Source organism: Megalobrama amblycephala, linkage group LG2, assembly GCF_018812025.1.
Source record: "Megalobrama amblycephala isolate DHTTF-2021 linkage group LG2, ASM1881202v1, whole genome shotgun sequence".
Lineage (NCBI taxonomy): Eukaryota > Metazoa > Chordata > Actinopteri > Cypriniformes > Xenocyprididae > Megalobrama > Megalobrama amblycephala.
Genome location: NC_063045.1, coordinates 21,536,161 through 21,552,912, shown reverse-complemented (window position 1 = coordinate 21,552,912; position 16,752 = coordinate 21,536,161). Strand labels below are relative to the sequence as shown.

The window sequence follows — 16,752 nt, the reverse complement described above, 5'->3', positions numbered from 1 at the left end:
GTAAAGCCTCTGAAAGCTGATTGTATCTTCACAGCAGCTGTTATTTGCTGTGAAAAAGAATAGACTGAAGAGTTAGTGATGATTTCAAAGTGTTGGTAAACAATTCTGAGTGCATCATACGAAACTTATCCATGGCTCCCAGAATGCATTGCACCATTGGAGCATGTCACCATTGTTGAGATTCATATGCTGATTCTTGATGTCTGTGTGCGAGTAAAACTCACAGGAGCCCAAAATATGTAAATGGTGTGTTATAAATCGTTTGATTTTCTGATTATTTTCTATTATTCTCTTGCTGTAGAATCATAACAATAAAACAGAATTAATAACATACAGGTCCTTCTCAAAAAATATTGTGATAAAGTTCATTATTTTCCATAATGTAATGATAAAAATTAAACTTTCATATATTTTAGATTCATTGCACACCAACTGAAATATTTCAGGTCTTTTATTGTTTTAATACTGATGATTTTGGCATACAGCTCATCTCAAAAAATTAGCATATCATGAAAAGGTTCTCTAAACGAGCTATTAACCTAATCATCTGAATCAACTAATTAACTCTAAACACCTGCAAAAGATTCCTGAGGCTTTTAAAAACTCCCAGCCTGGTTCATTACTCAAAACCGCAATCATGGGTAAGACTGCCGACCAGAAGGCCATCATTGAGACCCTCAAGCGAGAGGGTAAGACACAGAAAGAAATTTCTGAACGAATAGGCTGTTCCCAGAGTGCTGTATCAAGGCACCTCAGTGGGAAGTCTGTGGGAAGGAAAAAGTGTGGCAAAAAACGCTGCACAACGAGAAGAGGTGACCGGACCCTGAGGAAGATTGTGGAGAAGGACCGATTCCAGACCTTGGGGGACCTGCGGAAGCAGTGGACTGAGTCTGGAGTAGAAACATCCAGAGCCACCGTGCACAGGCGTGTGCAGGAAATGGGCTACAGGTGCCGCATTCCCAAGGTCAAGCCACTTTTGAACCAGAAACAGCGGCAGAAGTGCCTGACCTGGGCTACAGAGAAGCAGCACTGGACTGTTGCTCAGTTTTGCATGTCATTCGGAAATCAAGGTGCCAGAGTCTGGAGGAAGACTGGGGAGAAGGAAATGCCAAAATGCCTGAAGTCCAGTGTCAAGTACCCACAGTCAGTGATGGTCTGGGGTGCCATGTCAGCTGCTGGTGTTGGTCCACTGTTTTATCAAGGGCAGGGTCAATGCAGCTAGCTATCAGGAGATTTTGGAGCACTTCATGCTTCCATCTGCTGAAAAGCTTTATGGAGATGAAGATTTCGTTTTTTCAGCACGACCTGGCACCTGCTCACAGTGCCAAAACCACTGGTAAATGGTTTACTGACCATGGTTTTACTGTGCTCAATTGGCCTGCCAACTCTTCTGACCTGAACCCCATAGAGAATCTGTGGGATATTGTGAAGAGAAAGTTGAGAGACACAAGACCCAACACTCTGGATGAGCTTAAGGCCGCTATCGAAGCATCCTGGGCCTCCATAACACCTCAGCAGTGCCACAGGCTGATTGCCTCCATGCCACGCTGCATTGAAGCATTTTTTTCTACAAAAGGATTCCCGACCAAGTATTGAGTGCATAACTGAACATAATTATTTGAAGGTTGACTTTTTTGTATTAAAAACACTTTTCTTTTATTGGTCGGATGAAATATGCTAATTTTTTGAGATAGGAATTTTGGGTTTTCATGAGCTGTATGCCAAAATCATCAGTATTAAAACAATAAAAGACCTGAAATATTTCAGTTGGTGTGCAATGAATCTAAAATATATGAAAGTTTAATTTTTATCATTACATTATGTAAAATAATGAACTTTATCACAATATGCTAATTTTTTGAGAAAGACCTGTACTACCCGTATAAACCTCCCACATAATATCAATGAGTTAAGCCAATATATGATGATTGCATTCTTATCATCAATCAGCACCTGATTATATTTTCTCTTGCTGTTCTCGCCATAACAAACAGACACAGCTGTCAAGAGAAAAACTAATGTTAAAAAGTCAAGAGCCTGACTAAAGCACTCACTGATCGCCACAATGGTAACATCAAATCTAACTATTACTTTCAAATAAGTAATCAACATCTAAGCCTCTTCTTAATTCTTAATACGAACTTCTGTAGATGTCTGACAGAAATAAAGTCAGTCTGGTTAGTAATAAGTGAAGCTAATGTTGTTTGTGGAGTTGTTTAATCAGATCTTGAGAGATGTAATGTATTATCTTCAGTTGATTTCATCTAAGGCTGTGGCTGAAGTCAATTGTAGTTCTTCTGTTTCTGCTCATTTCTTTTTCTGTTCTCTTCTTTCCTTCAGTAAATTCTGCTTGTTAACAGGGTTATTAAGGCTGAGATCACTCTATACTTAATATACACAGATTTTGTGGCTCAGAAAAGGTCCAGTTCTGGTTTATTTCTTTGCTCTTGGCTGACATGTGGCATTGCTGTGGCCTGCTTGTGGCTCAGATCTGGCAAACAGAAACGGCCCACGCAAGGGCCGTAATTCATTGCAGCATGTGGGCCAGATCATCATGCCACATGTGCCAGATGCGGGCCGGTTCTGGGCCGACACAATGTTGCTATGTGGGATGGAAGTCAATAATGGGGTCCATCAGTCGTTTGGTTACCGACTTTCTTCAAAATATCTTCTTTTGTGTTCAGCAGAAGAAAGAAAGTCATAAAGGTTTGGAACAACTTGAGGAAGAGTAAATGATGGCAGAATTTTTATTTTTGGGTGAACTATTCCTTTAAAATGACCTGCTCTGATCACATGCTCTGGAAATAATAGCTTTTTTAGGACTATAGTTTATTTTTATAATTAGTAAAAAAAAAATTTTTGAAAAAAAATCTTAAATTGATTGTTGATTGATTATTGAAAAAGAATAATACATTGATATATTGATGTTTAATATTATTTTAATATAGGGCTATTTTCTGTTCCTTTTTTTCCCGGTGATTCTAAGTTTAATTATTGATGATTACAAGCTTGGAGGAAATGCAATTAATTACAGCAAATTGTGCAATTAATTAGTTAATTTTTTTTAATCGATTCCCAGCCCTATTAATACATATCTTATTTAGTATTATATAGCAATATATTAATATAATAAATACCGGTACTTTGCCGCTGGGCGGGGGCTTCGATTACCTCTCTCTTTTTTGACCATACATGTGTTTGCACCCCTGTGAGTTAAATAAAACTACCCAGCAGGTTGGGCAAACATTTAACCCTACCACTGGGTTAAAACAACCCAATTGCTGGGTTTGTCCATTTTCAACCCAACTTGGGTTGTTTTTGACCCAGCATTTTTTAGAGTGTAAGGAGAATAATCCTGGAATACTGTTTTTATCAAAAACCTTAATTTCTTTTCGACTGAAGAAAGAAGGTCATGGACATGTATATGTCCTTGATGCAACCAAAAATAGCAAAAGAACTATACATTTAAAAGACATGTACAAACAATAAAATCTACTTACAGTTTGAAGCAAATAAACAGCAGCTTCTGTTTTTAAAGTGGGAACTGCTCCATCTTTCAGTATTAGCCTTTGTGCAAATCCAGCATTGAACTCATTGAACATTCTGGAAGCTTTCTTCCACGCCACATCCAGTGTAGAAAATATCACAGATTATAATGGGTTCTTTTATCTTTTGACACATCGCATCGCGCCGCTCAACTCTTCACAACTCTACACAACTCTTCCGGTTCCATTATGCCGCGCCGCATGGCCTCGCCCACTTTGTTTCGTGTTTCTGGGGGCGTTTTGCAGGGTTTATGATGTCACCAACCCGGGAAGAAGCTCGTTGTAGTCCAAACCGGTCGTTTTTGTAGGCATTAAACTGCCATAACTTTACAAGACAATATCTCCGTTTGCATTGAACTTTCAGCGCTGTAACTTTGCAGATACTGTTTATGCTCAAGAAGCAACAATACACACTAACTAAAGTTAAAAAAAAGTGAAATCGCATTGAACCACCCCTTTAAACATGTAAAATATCCTTTCTATTCGCCTTGCACACAGGTCAAGTAGGGGGAGAATTCCATTGTGAATTTATTAAAGCACATGTATTCAATTTTCTCTCCATAACTGTATTCATTTTTTGGTATTTCTGTTGTATCTGCATTTTCCTGGTTTGGTGGTGGCCCACATTCAGTTCTCACTGAAAGCAAAGCAAAGAGTAGAATTAAGAGTAATTTTCATTGACTTTTTTATTGTTTTGTTATTCAATCTCAGTATTAGCAAGATGTATTTTTATGGTGTTAAACAACACAATACATTTTCAAATTAATGCACAGAGATAAATCGAGCAGGATTTTAAAAAATGACCTTAATGGCCTGTTGAAACACTGATTGATAAAAGTTGGTAGTGTTAATGTTTTGTTTAAGTCCCTAATGCTAAAGCACCTCTCATATAAAAAATCAGTTATTAGCTTTACATAAGTTAGATTTATAGGCTTTTACTCCATTTTCCATTTAACAGGCAAGTGATTTCTCTCTGTCCTTTCACAACCAAACCTCGGACAACTTTGGAAGTTAGCAACTTCGGACTCAATGATCTTTTTCCCTGTGAGGTTTGCAACACGTACTACCTCTAAACAGAAACAAGAAAAACAGAAAAATCTGGTCAGTTTAGTGTCCTTCACGTCAAAAAAAAATCTTTGTCCAATCCTTGCCTTCACATTTAGGAAAACGGCAGCTCCATTCTCCATTTGGCAGACAGGTGATTTCTCTCTGTCCTTTTAATTTCTGCCCTTGTCCATTGCATGAAAATATCAACTTTTGTCCAGGGTCCCTCAATATCTGGGAATCGCTCTATTTTGATGTTGTTCTCTGTTGTTTTCAGAGAACATGTTACATCTAGAGAAAGAAGAAATGATGGTCACTTTAGTTTCCTCCATCTGGATTTATTTTTCCATTCACATTATTTATCCATTGACTGAAATATATCTAAATCAGATTTAACTTGTGGAGTAAGAAGATTCATTTACAAAAGGTTTCGTAAATGATTAAATCATATTCCTTATTAGTAATCTCTCACTGTGCAATCATGAGAGAAAACCCCAATGTGTCCGGGTTTATAAGGTGGAGAAATACCTGGATATTCAACTACTATGTCAACATTGAGGAGTTGTTCACCCTCACAGGTAACTTCTGTAGAAAAGAAGCAAATAAAGTTTTAGTTTTGTTGTATTTTGGAACAAACAACCATATATTAACAATGATGTTGTGTTGTGGGATAAACAAATAATCAGTCTTTATTAAATCAAAAACGGAGCACTCAGGAGATCACAGGATAAATATAACAGCAAATCCACATAGATTCAACCATTATAAAAAGATAGCTGAGCTGCTATAGTTTTACTGGGATAAAAAGCCATTTAATAGCAGTTAATATAAGCCGAGGGAAGAAAATGGTGGGAAAAATTAAACCATACTGGACTGTATATTTAAGGTACCCTACACTCTCAGAAATAAAAGTACAAAATTGTACCTTTAGGGGTACAATGGTACAAAGGTACAAATTTGTACCCTTGTGATTTGTACCTTAAGAGACCATTTTTGTACCTTTAGTGACAATTTTGTACCTTTATTTAACAGTACAAAAATTGACCCTACAAAATTGGCTTTGACAGCGTACAATTGTTGACTATAATGAGATATATATATATTTTACACACATTGAAGTGAAAAAGTAACACTGAAGCAGTGTTAAAGTTAATGAGATAATTGATTGATGATCGAGTGATGATTGACAATTAGTGGAGACACCTGATGATGATAAGCAGAATCACTGAAGAAACAACAAGAGAAAAAGAGAGAGACACAACAACTACAACTGACTTCCAGCCATTAAACATTATTACACTTATTATTAACCAGTTTGATTTGATTTCTGTCATTCATCAACAAAAGTTCTTATTGAGAATTAATAGATGTTTAGATGTTAATGTTTGAATGAAAGTTTAGTTTGAAGTCACCATGATGGTGAAAAGCATTTCCTTTAGTTGGACTCTTGACTCTATTTATTAACATTAATTTATCTCTGGCTGTTCCGCCTTTGTGTTTGTAGAGCACATTTGTTATGGCCAGAGAAATTATGACCTGCGCTGTGTTTCCCAAAAGTGCTGTGAGCCAAAGTTGATCAATTTAGGTTTACAATGCTTTGGGGAGCACAGTCATAATGGTTGTGTTTTCTCATTGTGAAATGGCCAGATTCATTGGTAACGTCCAGTATTAACTGGTGATATAGATGTTATATTATTTCCTTATAGTAAATCTGTTACTGCTTGAGATCCAGCAGAGCTTTTATGATCTGAAGGGCGTTTTTTTTTTAAACACACACAGACATCAAGAATCAGCATATGACCCTCAACAATGGTGACAATCAAACAAAGTGCTTCATGTTGCAGTGCATGATGGGAGCCACCAATCAAAACTCATCCATGGCTCCCATCATGCATTGCTGCATGAATAAATTATGCAGCTGAATTGTCCTGTAATTTTCGTAGATTGTTCATGTTTGCTTTTATTTCTCTGTTGTTTTGTTGTGACAGTAGCTTGTTTTGTGATGTTCAGAGTTGATCTGTTTGTCAGTATTTTGTATTTATTTATCATCACCGTTCTTGAGAATCATATGCTGATTCTTGATGTCTGTGTGTGTTTAAACACTGAAGCTTCAGTTCATAATGTATTATTCTTAAAAGAAAAAAAAATCATACTATTGTCAGATCTCAAGCTGTAAAATCACAGGATTACAGTCATTAATACTAAAGCTACACAAACACACAGTCGGAGATTCAGACTATAAATGACATCATGCCATCACATGATGATTATATCATCAAATTATATTGTGACCAGATCCTATTTTCTCTGACTATTACAAATGTGTTTTACAAACACAAAGTTGGAGCAATCAGAGAAAAACTAATAATAAAAGATAAAGAATCAAGAGCCCAACTAAAGCAAACGCTGACCTCTTTCATGGTGACTTGAAATGAAACATTTCATAAAACATCAATTAAGACGTTTTTTCTCTCTTTCCTTCAATGATTCTGCTTATTAACATCAGGTGTCTCCACTAATTGTCAATCATCAATCAATTATCTCATTAACTTTAACACTGCTTCAGTGTTACTTTTTAACACTCGGTAAGATGGACTCATATGGAATGTTTAAAAATGTGTTTAAAATGAAATGTTGTAAAATGTGAAAATGAAAAGGATTTAATAAATTCTGGTTTTAATTCAGTGTATGTGTGTGTGTGTGTGTGTGTGTGTGTGTGTGTGTGTGTGTGTGTAAAATATATATATCTCATTATAGTCAATGATTGTACGCTGTCAAAGCCAATTTTGTACCCTTTTTGAAGGGTCAATTTTTGTACTGTTAAATAAAGGTACAAAATTGTCACCAAAGGTACAAAACTGGTCTCTTAAGGTACAAATCACAAGGGTACAAATTTGTACCTTTGAGGGTACAGCCCCAGCGACAAGCCATTGTACCCCTAAAGGTACAATTTTGTACTTTATTTTCTGAGAGAGTACAAAATTGTCACCAAAGGTACAAAACTGATCTCTTAAGGTACAAAACTGGTTTCTTAAGGTACAAAACTGGTCTCTTAAGGTACAAATCACAAGGGTACAAATTTGTACCTTTAAGGGCCCCAGTGACAAGCTATTGTACCCCTGAAGGTACAATTATGTACTTTATTTTCTGAGAGAGTACAAAATTGTCACCAAAGGTACAAAACTGGTCTCTTAAGGTACAATCACAAGGGTACAAATTTGTACCTTAGTACCATTGTACCCCTAAAGGTACAATTTTGTACTTTTATTTCTGAGAGTGTAGTACATTGTAGATTGTACCTTAAGAGACCAGTTTTGTACCTTAAGAAACCAGTTTTGTACCTTAAGAGATCAGTTTTGTACCTTTGGTGACAATTTTGTACTCTCTCAGAAAATAAAGTACAAAATTGTACCTTTAGGGGTACAATGGCTTGTCGCTGGGGCTGTACCCTCAAAGGTACAAATTTGTACCCTTGTGATTTGTACCTTAAGAGACCAGTTTTGTACCTTTGGTGACAATTTTGTACCTTTATTTAACAGTACAAAAATTGACCCTTCAAAAAGGGTACAAAATTGGCTTTGACAGCGTACAATCATTGACTATAATGAGATATATATATTTTACACACACACACACACACATACACTGAATTAAAACCAGAATTTATTAAATCCTTTTCATTTTCACATTTTACAACATTTCATTTGAAACACATTTTCAAACATTCCATATGAGTCCATCTTACCGAGTGTTAAAAAGTAACACTGAAGCAGTGTTAAAGTTAATGAGATAATTGATTGATGATTGACAATTAGTGGTGACACCTGATGTTAATAAGCAGAATCATTGAAGGAAAGAGAGAAAAAACATCTTAATTGATGTTTTATGGAATGTTTCATTTCAAGTCACCATGAAAGAGGTCAGCGTTTGCTTTAGTTGGGCTCTTGATTCTTTATCTTTTATTATGAGTTTTTCTCTGATTGCTCCAACTTTGTGTTTGTAAAACACATTTGTAATAGTCAGAGAAATCTGTATAGTCAGAGATCTGGTCACAATGTAATTTGATGATATAATCATCATGTGATGGCATGATGTCATTTATAGTCTAAATCTCTGACTGTGTGTTTGTGTAGCTTTAGTATTAATGATTGTAATCCTGTGATTTTACAGCTTGAGATCTGACAATAGTATGATTGTTTTTTTCTTTTAAAAATAATACATTATGAACTGAAGCTTCAGTGTTTAAACACACACAGACATCAAGAATCAGCATATGATTCTCAAGAACAGTGACGATAAATAAATACAAAATACTGACAAACAGATCAACTCTGAACATCACAAAACAAGCTACTGTCACAACAAAACAACAGAAAAATAAAGCAAACATGAACAATCTACGAAAATTACAGGACAATTCAGCTGCATAATTTATTCATGCAGCAATGCATGATGGGAGCCATGGATGAGTTTTGATTGGTGGCTCCCATCATGCACTGCAACATGAAGCACTTTGTTTGATTGTCACCATTGTTGAGGGTCATATGCTGATTCTTGATGTCTGTGTGTTTTTAAAAAAAAAAACACCCTTCAGATCATAAAAGCTCTGCTGGATCTCAAGCAGTAACAGATTTACTATAAAGAAATAATATAACATCTATATCACCAGTTAATACTGGACGTCACCAATGAATCTGACCATTTCACAATGAGAAAACACAACCATTATGACTGTGCTCCCCAAAGCATTGTAAACCTAAATTAATCAACTTTGGCCCACAGCACTTTTGGGAAACACAGCTCAGGTCATAATTTCTCTGGCCATAACAAATGTGCTCTACAAACACAAAGGCGGAGCAACCAGAAATAAATTAATGTTATAGAGTCAAGAGCCCAACTAAAGGAAGTGCTTTTCACCATCATGGTGACTTCAAACTAAACTTTCATTCAAACATTAACATCTAAACATCTGTTAATTCTCAATAAGAACTTTTGTTGATGTATGACAGAAATCAAATCAAACTGGTTAATAATAAGTGTAATAATGTTTAATGGCTGGAAGTCAGTTGTAGTTGTCTCTCTTTTTCTCTTGTTGTTTCTTCAGTGATTCTGCTTATCATCATCAGGTGTCTCCACTAATTGTCAATCATCAATCAATTATCTCATTAACTTTAACACCGCTTCAGTGTTACTTTTTCACTTCAATGTTACTTCTTCAGTGTGTAAAATATATATATATCTCATTATAGTCAACAATTGTACGCTGTCAAAGCCAATTTTGTAGGGTCAGTTTTTGTACTGTTAAATAAAGGTACAAAATTGTCACTAAAGGTACAAAAATGGTCTCTTAAGGTACAAATCACAAGGGTACAAATTTGTACCTTTGTACCATTGTACCCCTAAAGGTAAAATTTTGTACTTTTATTTCTGAGAGTGTACTGATAAAATCAGTAACTCTCATATTTTATAGTTTAAAGTTTTAGACCCACATTTGGATGTTATTGTACATGAGCTCTAATGGAAAAAGCAACAACCACTTTATTCAGACAGGCATTATAATTTAACACTTGTTTACGAAAAAATATCATATTTGTTATATAAAATATGAATGAATGTTATATTATCTTTAGCTTGTAGCTAGTTTGTTTCATTGTGTTACCTTTTGTTGAGGCACCCATGATCATTAACTGAAGAAAGAGAAATATCTCACATTTCATTTTGAGCTGTAAAGCATGACAGATTTCTTAGTACAGTTTACAAGGCTAATAAATAGTAACGATTGAATTGCTGGCCAAGTATGAAATATTTAAAGACTGATTATTTATTTTACACACATCAATGCAAAGATTTTTCTAGTATTTGGCACAAATATGTTCTTGAGCGACCCTGTTTTGTGTGTGTGTGTGTGTGTGCGTGTGTGTGTGCGTGTGTGTGTGTGTGTGTGTGTGTGTGTGCTAATATTAGCTATTCCATTTAATTCCATTGGTAACATTTGTGAACAACATTTACTTAAAAGTTTACTTGAGTCTAAAAAAAAAAAAATTTTTTTACTTAGACTGTCTTGATTTCATGTGAACATTTTACATGGCCAGTGACCAGGGCTGTTTTGTTTGAGTCTATAAAAGATAAATTAGTAACTGATTAATTCACATTATAAATGTTATAAAAGTTTTATTTGGGTTGTTTAATGAGTAAAAAACATGCATTGACTAGCAAAAAAATGTAGGGTTAAAGGTATCTATCAAAAAAAAAGTAGGCTTAGGCTAATATTTTTCATACATGCGCATCTTAAATATGCTACATTTAGTATTTTTATTGCAAGAAATCATGAACAGATGAAACTGAATTGGGAAAAGGTTAATTTTGATCTGCTTTATTTCTTTTTGTTTATTAATACAGCTGATGCTTCAGTGATGTTTTATTCACTGTCACTCACACAGAGGCAAATTCATCACTCCATCATTACATGTTGATCTTAGGTCATTGCCTAGGCCTACTGAATATTTGCCACTCTTACACTTGAAGGAGATTATATCCCCATGTGGTGAGAATATGTTTTGCCGTCCACCCCATCGCAGCTCTATACCTCTTTCATCCATTAACTCCACAGACACTGAACAGGGCTCTGAAACAAACACAACATCTCAATCTCAGTGTTACAGGATACATTCATTGATTCATCAGAACCAGAACTACAACTTCAACTACAAGATTACATTATATATATATATATATATATATATATATATATATATATATATATATATATATATATATATATATATATATATATATATATAATGTAAACGGTGAGAAAAGCCTGGCATGTCTATGATAGTGTAGAGTGTTCATACTTACTCAAACACTTAATATTCCCTCTCCATTCTCCATCTTCACAGGTCAAGTATTTGGAGTAGGGGTGACTCTGAACCAGTATGTATTTATTAAAGCAGCTGTATTCAACTCTCTCCCCTGAATTGTATTCACTTGTTGTCATTTCTGTTGTATCTGCAAAGTCCACAAGTGGTGGTGGCCCACATTTCCCTGTGAGCAGACATTTTTTTATTTTTTAGACTGTTTTTAGATCACCAAGTACATGTGGCATTAATAGATCTCAATATCAGCCAAATGCATTTTTTAGAGCCTTAAACAACAGAACATGTTTTTATGAAATGCACATCATTAATATGAGTAAATAAGGTCATTTTAATAAAATGCTTGAAGAAAATGACATTCTGTTTTGAAGAGATCTGGGTTGTATTTTTCTATAAAATATAATATAGCTAGATCTAAATGAGACATCCTGAAGAAAATTTGTGTGTTTTGGGTGGTCCCTGATGAATTACACTCATGAACCATTACCCAAAATACACACTGCTATTACTGTTCAATGCTGTAATAGTTACTGTTTTTACTGTTCTATTATTTAATAATACTACTGTGTGCAATATTATCTGTAATACGTGCAATATTACCTGCAATATGTGCAATACCACTTGTGTGCAATACAACCTGCAATACGAACTTTCCCTCATTTGTATTTCTATATATTGTGTTGTGTATATACTTGTAATATTATAGTATGTCTTATTCGTCTATTCTTTTATATATTTGCACTTATTTTTTATTTTATTTTTCATGCTGCTGTAACAAAGAAATTTCCCCACTGTGGGACGAATAAAGGTTTATCTTATCTTATCTTATCTTATCTTATCTTATCTTATCTTATCTTATCTTATCTTATCTTATCTTATATTACACAGCATTTACTTTAAAGGGGTAATTCACTAATGGCAAAATGGCTTTCAATAAAATCTGGCTGTCTTTGTGGTATAAAGAAAAAAAATCTAGTTGAAATTGGTGCTATACTAACTAGAGAAAACAGAGAAAAAAGTATTGTATTGCCTTTTGCCAAATAGGTGTAGGTAAACTTTGACATCCATAATGCACTGGGTATGTTGCTGTGCAAGGCCACTCACACCACACTATCCTATTGGACAGGCTTGAATTGTATAGGAAATACTTCTTAGCAAACTTTCAGTCACAATAGTGTTGATTAGTATTGTTCACAAATGCAAGTATTCAAAGAGTAAACATTTAATGGGAGTTATTTTCAGTGAAGGATCCAGTGTGTTGTAGGCAGTGACTAAACGCTGCAAAAAATCGTAAATATGGAGAGAAGACAAGGACAGATAATCTGAAAAACCTTCATGTCTGTAGTCTCCTTTTCAAATTGGATGACTATGAACACAGTGTTTAGGGACAAACAGAGGAGAAAAAATAAAAGAAACTGCCTTTCCATAGGTTCTGTCCAACCCCTGAATCAAAACACTGTGAAGTACAGGTAAGAAAGCTTTTGACACAGTGTTCCTTTTATTATTTTTTTTATTACCATAATGCTGTTTAAAAAGTAGACAACATACAATACAAATTTCTGTGATAAACCTACTTTTACAATAACCTTCTGTCTATCCAACTGTTTGTGGGCGGATAGACAGGAGCCATTATCATTATCCAGCAGACTTTTGCTGACAAATGAAAAAAAATGTACTCTGTCCATGTAAAACAGAGAAAAAGTAAATATTGTAAATATTGTTCAAAGCTGGCTGAAAATCTGCAAACTTTCACTTTAATATGAGCAATAGTGATGCTTGTAAACTCTGTTAATAAAACACAACTAATTAAGCATGTGACCTTACCTCCTACACATTTAGGGAATGGGACGTTCCATTCTCCATCTGACAAGCAGGTGATTTTTCTATGTCCTTGTAATTCCCTTCCAACACATGAAAGAGTTATTGTGTCTCCAGGTCTGACTGAAATCTCAGGCCCTGGGTGTTCGTCTGATCTCATATTCACTGTCAGGTTTGCAACACACATTACCTCTAAAAACAGAAAGATCGGATCAATCAAGCATCCTCCATGTGAACAACAGATCTATCTTTGATCTATCTTTGTCCAATCCGAGGCTTTTACCATCTGTGGTCTTACCTTCACATTTAGGAAAAGGGCACAGATAGGGCTCTAAATGAGTTCAGGGATTCAGGTAAAACAATGATTATGTGAAAACATAACCATCATCTGATCATCTTTTCTCTTTGCTTGTCTGGCTATTATGACTCAGTTAACAACCCAAACAAACTCTAATATTAATAAGGCAAGGGTCAAGAGCCCAACTAAAGCAAACACTCATCTCCACGATGGTGGCTTAAAAATTGTGATTTTTCTCCTTTGGTGATTCTGCGTGTTCGTCTATATCGGATGTCCAGAAGACGTCCAAAAAAGACGTCATAAAAACTTACATTCTGGCCCCTCAGTGGACGTCTTTTCAACCTGAGACAAGACCTCAAAAAGACGTCTTCTGGACCTAATTTGCTCAGTGGGTAGTTACTAATTTTGAAGTTATCAAATAATAATAATATTTATTATAAAAAAGAAATCAACATCAGTTGGGCCCTTCCCGCAGGAAGATGGAAGTAAATAATCTTGTTCAATTGTTTTACAAATATTGGTGTGTTGACTGCATTCATATTATTTTTTAAAAACTGAAACTAAGATCAAACTAACATTTTCTTGAATGTATTGGAAATAATAATTTTTCAATAACTACTTGCAATTTTGTTCTTGAATTTTCCGTTTGGAATTTAAGGCTATTGGCTATCTAATTTTAGAATGTTTCAGTGCACTACAGAATTTTTAGTATAATGAAAGTTATATGGATTTTTGTATTATTTCCCAAATGAATTGTTTATTTAACAGTGATACATTACCATCACATCCTGGGTTCAGAGTCCAGCCAAATTTAGCACATCTGGGGATACCCTCTCTAGCCTTGAACCCTGGTGAACATCTGTATTTTAATATGGCCTCTTTCTGGTATTCTTTCACTGGCTCAACAACAAAACCATTTGATATAACAGGTGCTGTGCATGTTATCTCTGTGTGGAAAGTGAGAGAAACAAGAGTAATTAAAGTGGTGCTTTGAATAAAGCTCAGAAATCTGTGATCACTGGGTAAAGATAAGGAAAAACAAAAAATGAAGCAATAGAATGAACCTTTGCATGTTGGAACAGAGTCACTCCATTCGCCCGTCTCTGTGCAGTGAATGTCACTACTTCCGTCTATCTTTTTGTCAGCAGATACACACTCAAAGTGGATAACATCACCATAACTTCCCTCTTCTGTGTTGCCTGATGCAGTCACAAACGCATTTGTGCGAATGGCTGGACATTTCACAGCTAGCCAATAAATAAATAAATATGAAAAAAAGAAACCAACAAACTAATCACTAAAATTATTCTTCTCTTGAGTAATGTAGCTTATGTGTCACTGTCAGAAGAACGGAGATAATTAAAAGAAAAAACCTGACTTTCAAGAAAGCTTACCCTCACAGACAGGGACAGTATTATCCCATCCTTGAGCTCTGCAGGTACGATGATTGATTTCGCTTGTCATTTCAAATCTGTGAACACAGTGTTTTTACACTTTTTACAAGTACAGTAAATGTTAAAAGGATAGTATACATTTCATTTATTAGAATAAAATGCATAAAGCACATTTACCCTTTCTTGCAAGTGTACAACACTTTTGCTCCAAAATCAAACTCTGATCCTGAGATAAAATTAAAATCACCATTTGGTGTGTCTCCTGGGTGACTGCATTTTTTCTCTGCAGAAATCAAACAAGGTTTACTCTGCATAAACGGCAATGATTTAATTACCAATAAAATTATTTGGTGATCATATTGACAATTTTCTCACTTGCACATTTTCTCTCAACGATTGTGTCCCATGTTCCCTCTTCACACTTTAATCTATACACGCCAGTAAAGCCTATCATGCAGTACAGTTTCACTGTTTCACCATCACTGTATGAAGCTTTCGCAGCTGGTTCTGTGTTTTCATATTTGATATCCTCTCGAAGACAGTCTGAGAAGCACAAACAATCATTACACAAAGACGTAACTGTCATGTATATTAAATGCTGAAGTACATGAACAACTAGTCAACACTCTCTAAAGCTACAGTCTGGGAAGTGCATATAATATAACATTAATGTTCAAGTCAATAAAATCTAAATGAAAAACACTTTCAAATAGATAACAATAAAGAGATTACTTGCCTTGACATTGGCCACAATTAAAGAAAAACAACCAAAAGACGAAGCCGAGGAGTTTTACTGGAACTCTCATTTTGAGCTCAGTTCGCCGTTATCTTTTTTGGTCTGTCTCTGATACTCTTGTCTGATGGAGATCAACAAGTTAATCATTTACTAAAGTCAAAAAGACTTTTTTTCTTACATCAGACCACTCAATATTTCCTGTAAATGATGCAGCAATTCATATTTGCATTTAGACACACCAAAGTCCAGTTACTTTAGAGAAAACAATCTTCTTGAGTCATATTTATGCAACATATGAACAGGAAACAAAGAATCCAAAATAATTGGCATGTGCACTTCTTAACTCTGTAGCTTAATCCTGTTAATGTTTTTCACTGGATCATGTCCCACACAGCAAAAGGACTCCGTGGCGGATCCACCACGGATGTATCGCGCAGAGGTGGAAAGTCCAGGGCTCAGAAAGTAAAAGTCCAGGGCTCAGAAAGTAAAAGTCCTGCCATGTTTTTTTTTTCCACCCGCTGAAACAGTGTTAAAGTTAATGAGATAAATAAGTGATTAATTGAGTAATGATTGACCATTATTGAAGACACCTGATGATAACAAGCAGAATCACCAAAGGATAAAATCACAATTTTTAAGATACCATCGTGGAGATCAGGGTTTGCTTTAGTTGGGCTCTTGACCCTTCACTTTTTAATATTAAATTTTGTTTGGGCTGTTTTAACTGAGTTATAACAGCCAGACAAGCAGAAAGAAAAGATGACCAGGTTTTGTTGGTTATGTTTTTACATGCTTATTACTTGGTCTGAATCACTGAACTCATTTGGAGCTTTATCTCTGAGTTAGATTCACATTATTGGTTACAGCAGCGCTGTGATTCATTGTACAGCACAAGATCCAGTTTTTTTTTTTTTCAAAATAATTCAAAGGTTTCATCAAAAGTTGTTCTTAGAAAAAAAAAAAAAAAGGCTCTCATGTAGACACACAGATATGAAGAATCAGCCTGTGAATCTCAACAGTGGTGGCCATCATAAAGCATGTT

General features: G+C 35.1%; 1 protein-coding gene across 1 annotated transcript; it reads right to left on the bottom strand.

Moving 5' to 3' along the window:
- Positions 1-10,946: 10,946 nt before the first annotated feature.
- Positions 10,947-15,991, bottom strand: LOC125252929 (complement factor H-related protein 2-like). The gene is made up of 9 exons (XM_048166607.1): positions 15,711-15,991; positions 15,350-15,517; positions 15,152-15,257; positions 14,975-15,051; positions 14,645-14,827; positions 14,360-14,527; positions 13,289-13,474; positions 11,448-11,633; positions 10,947-11,214 (listed from the first exon to the last, which is right to left on the bottom strand). Exons 1-9 carry the CDS (start codon positions 15,778-15,780, stop codon positions 11,018-11,020), a joined length of 1,341 nt encoding a protein of 446 aa, XP_048022564.1. The 5' UTR covers positions 15,781-15,991; the 3' UTR covers positions 10,947-11,017.
- Positions 15,992-16,752: the final 761 nt, after the last annotated feature.

Bases quoted from the DNA above. Each gene is read 5' to 3' on its own strand.
- LOC125252929 (XM_048166607.1), bottom strand. From the start codon at position 15,780: ATGAGAGTTCCAGTAAAACTCCTCGGCTTCGTCTTTTGGTTGTTTTTC. The intron at 15,052-15,151 runs GTAAATGTGCTT...CTGTGTTCACAG, and splicing joins TTGTACACTTGCAAGAAAGG to ATTTGAAATGACAAGCGAAA. The intron at 11,634-13,288 runs GTAAGGTCACAT...GTCTGCTCACAG, and splicing joins ATTCCCTAAATGTGTAGGAG to GGAAATGTGGGCCACCACCA.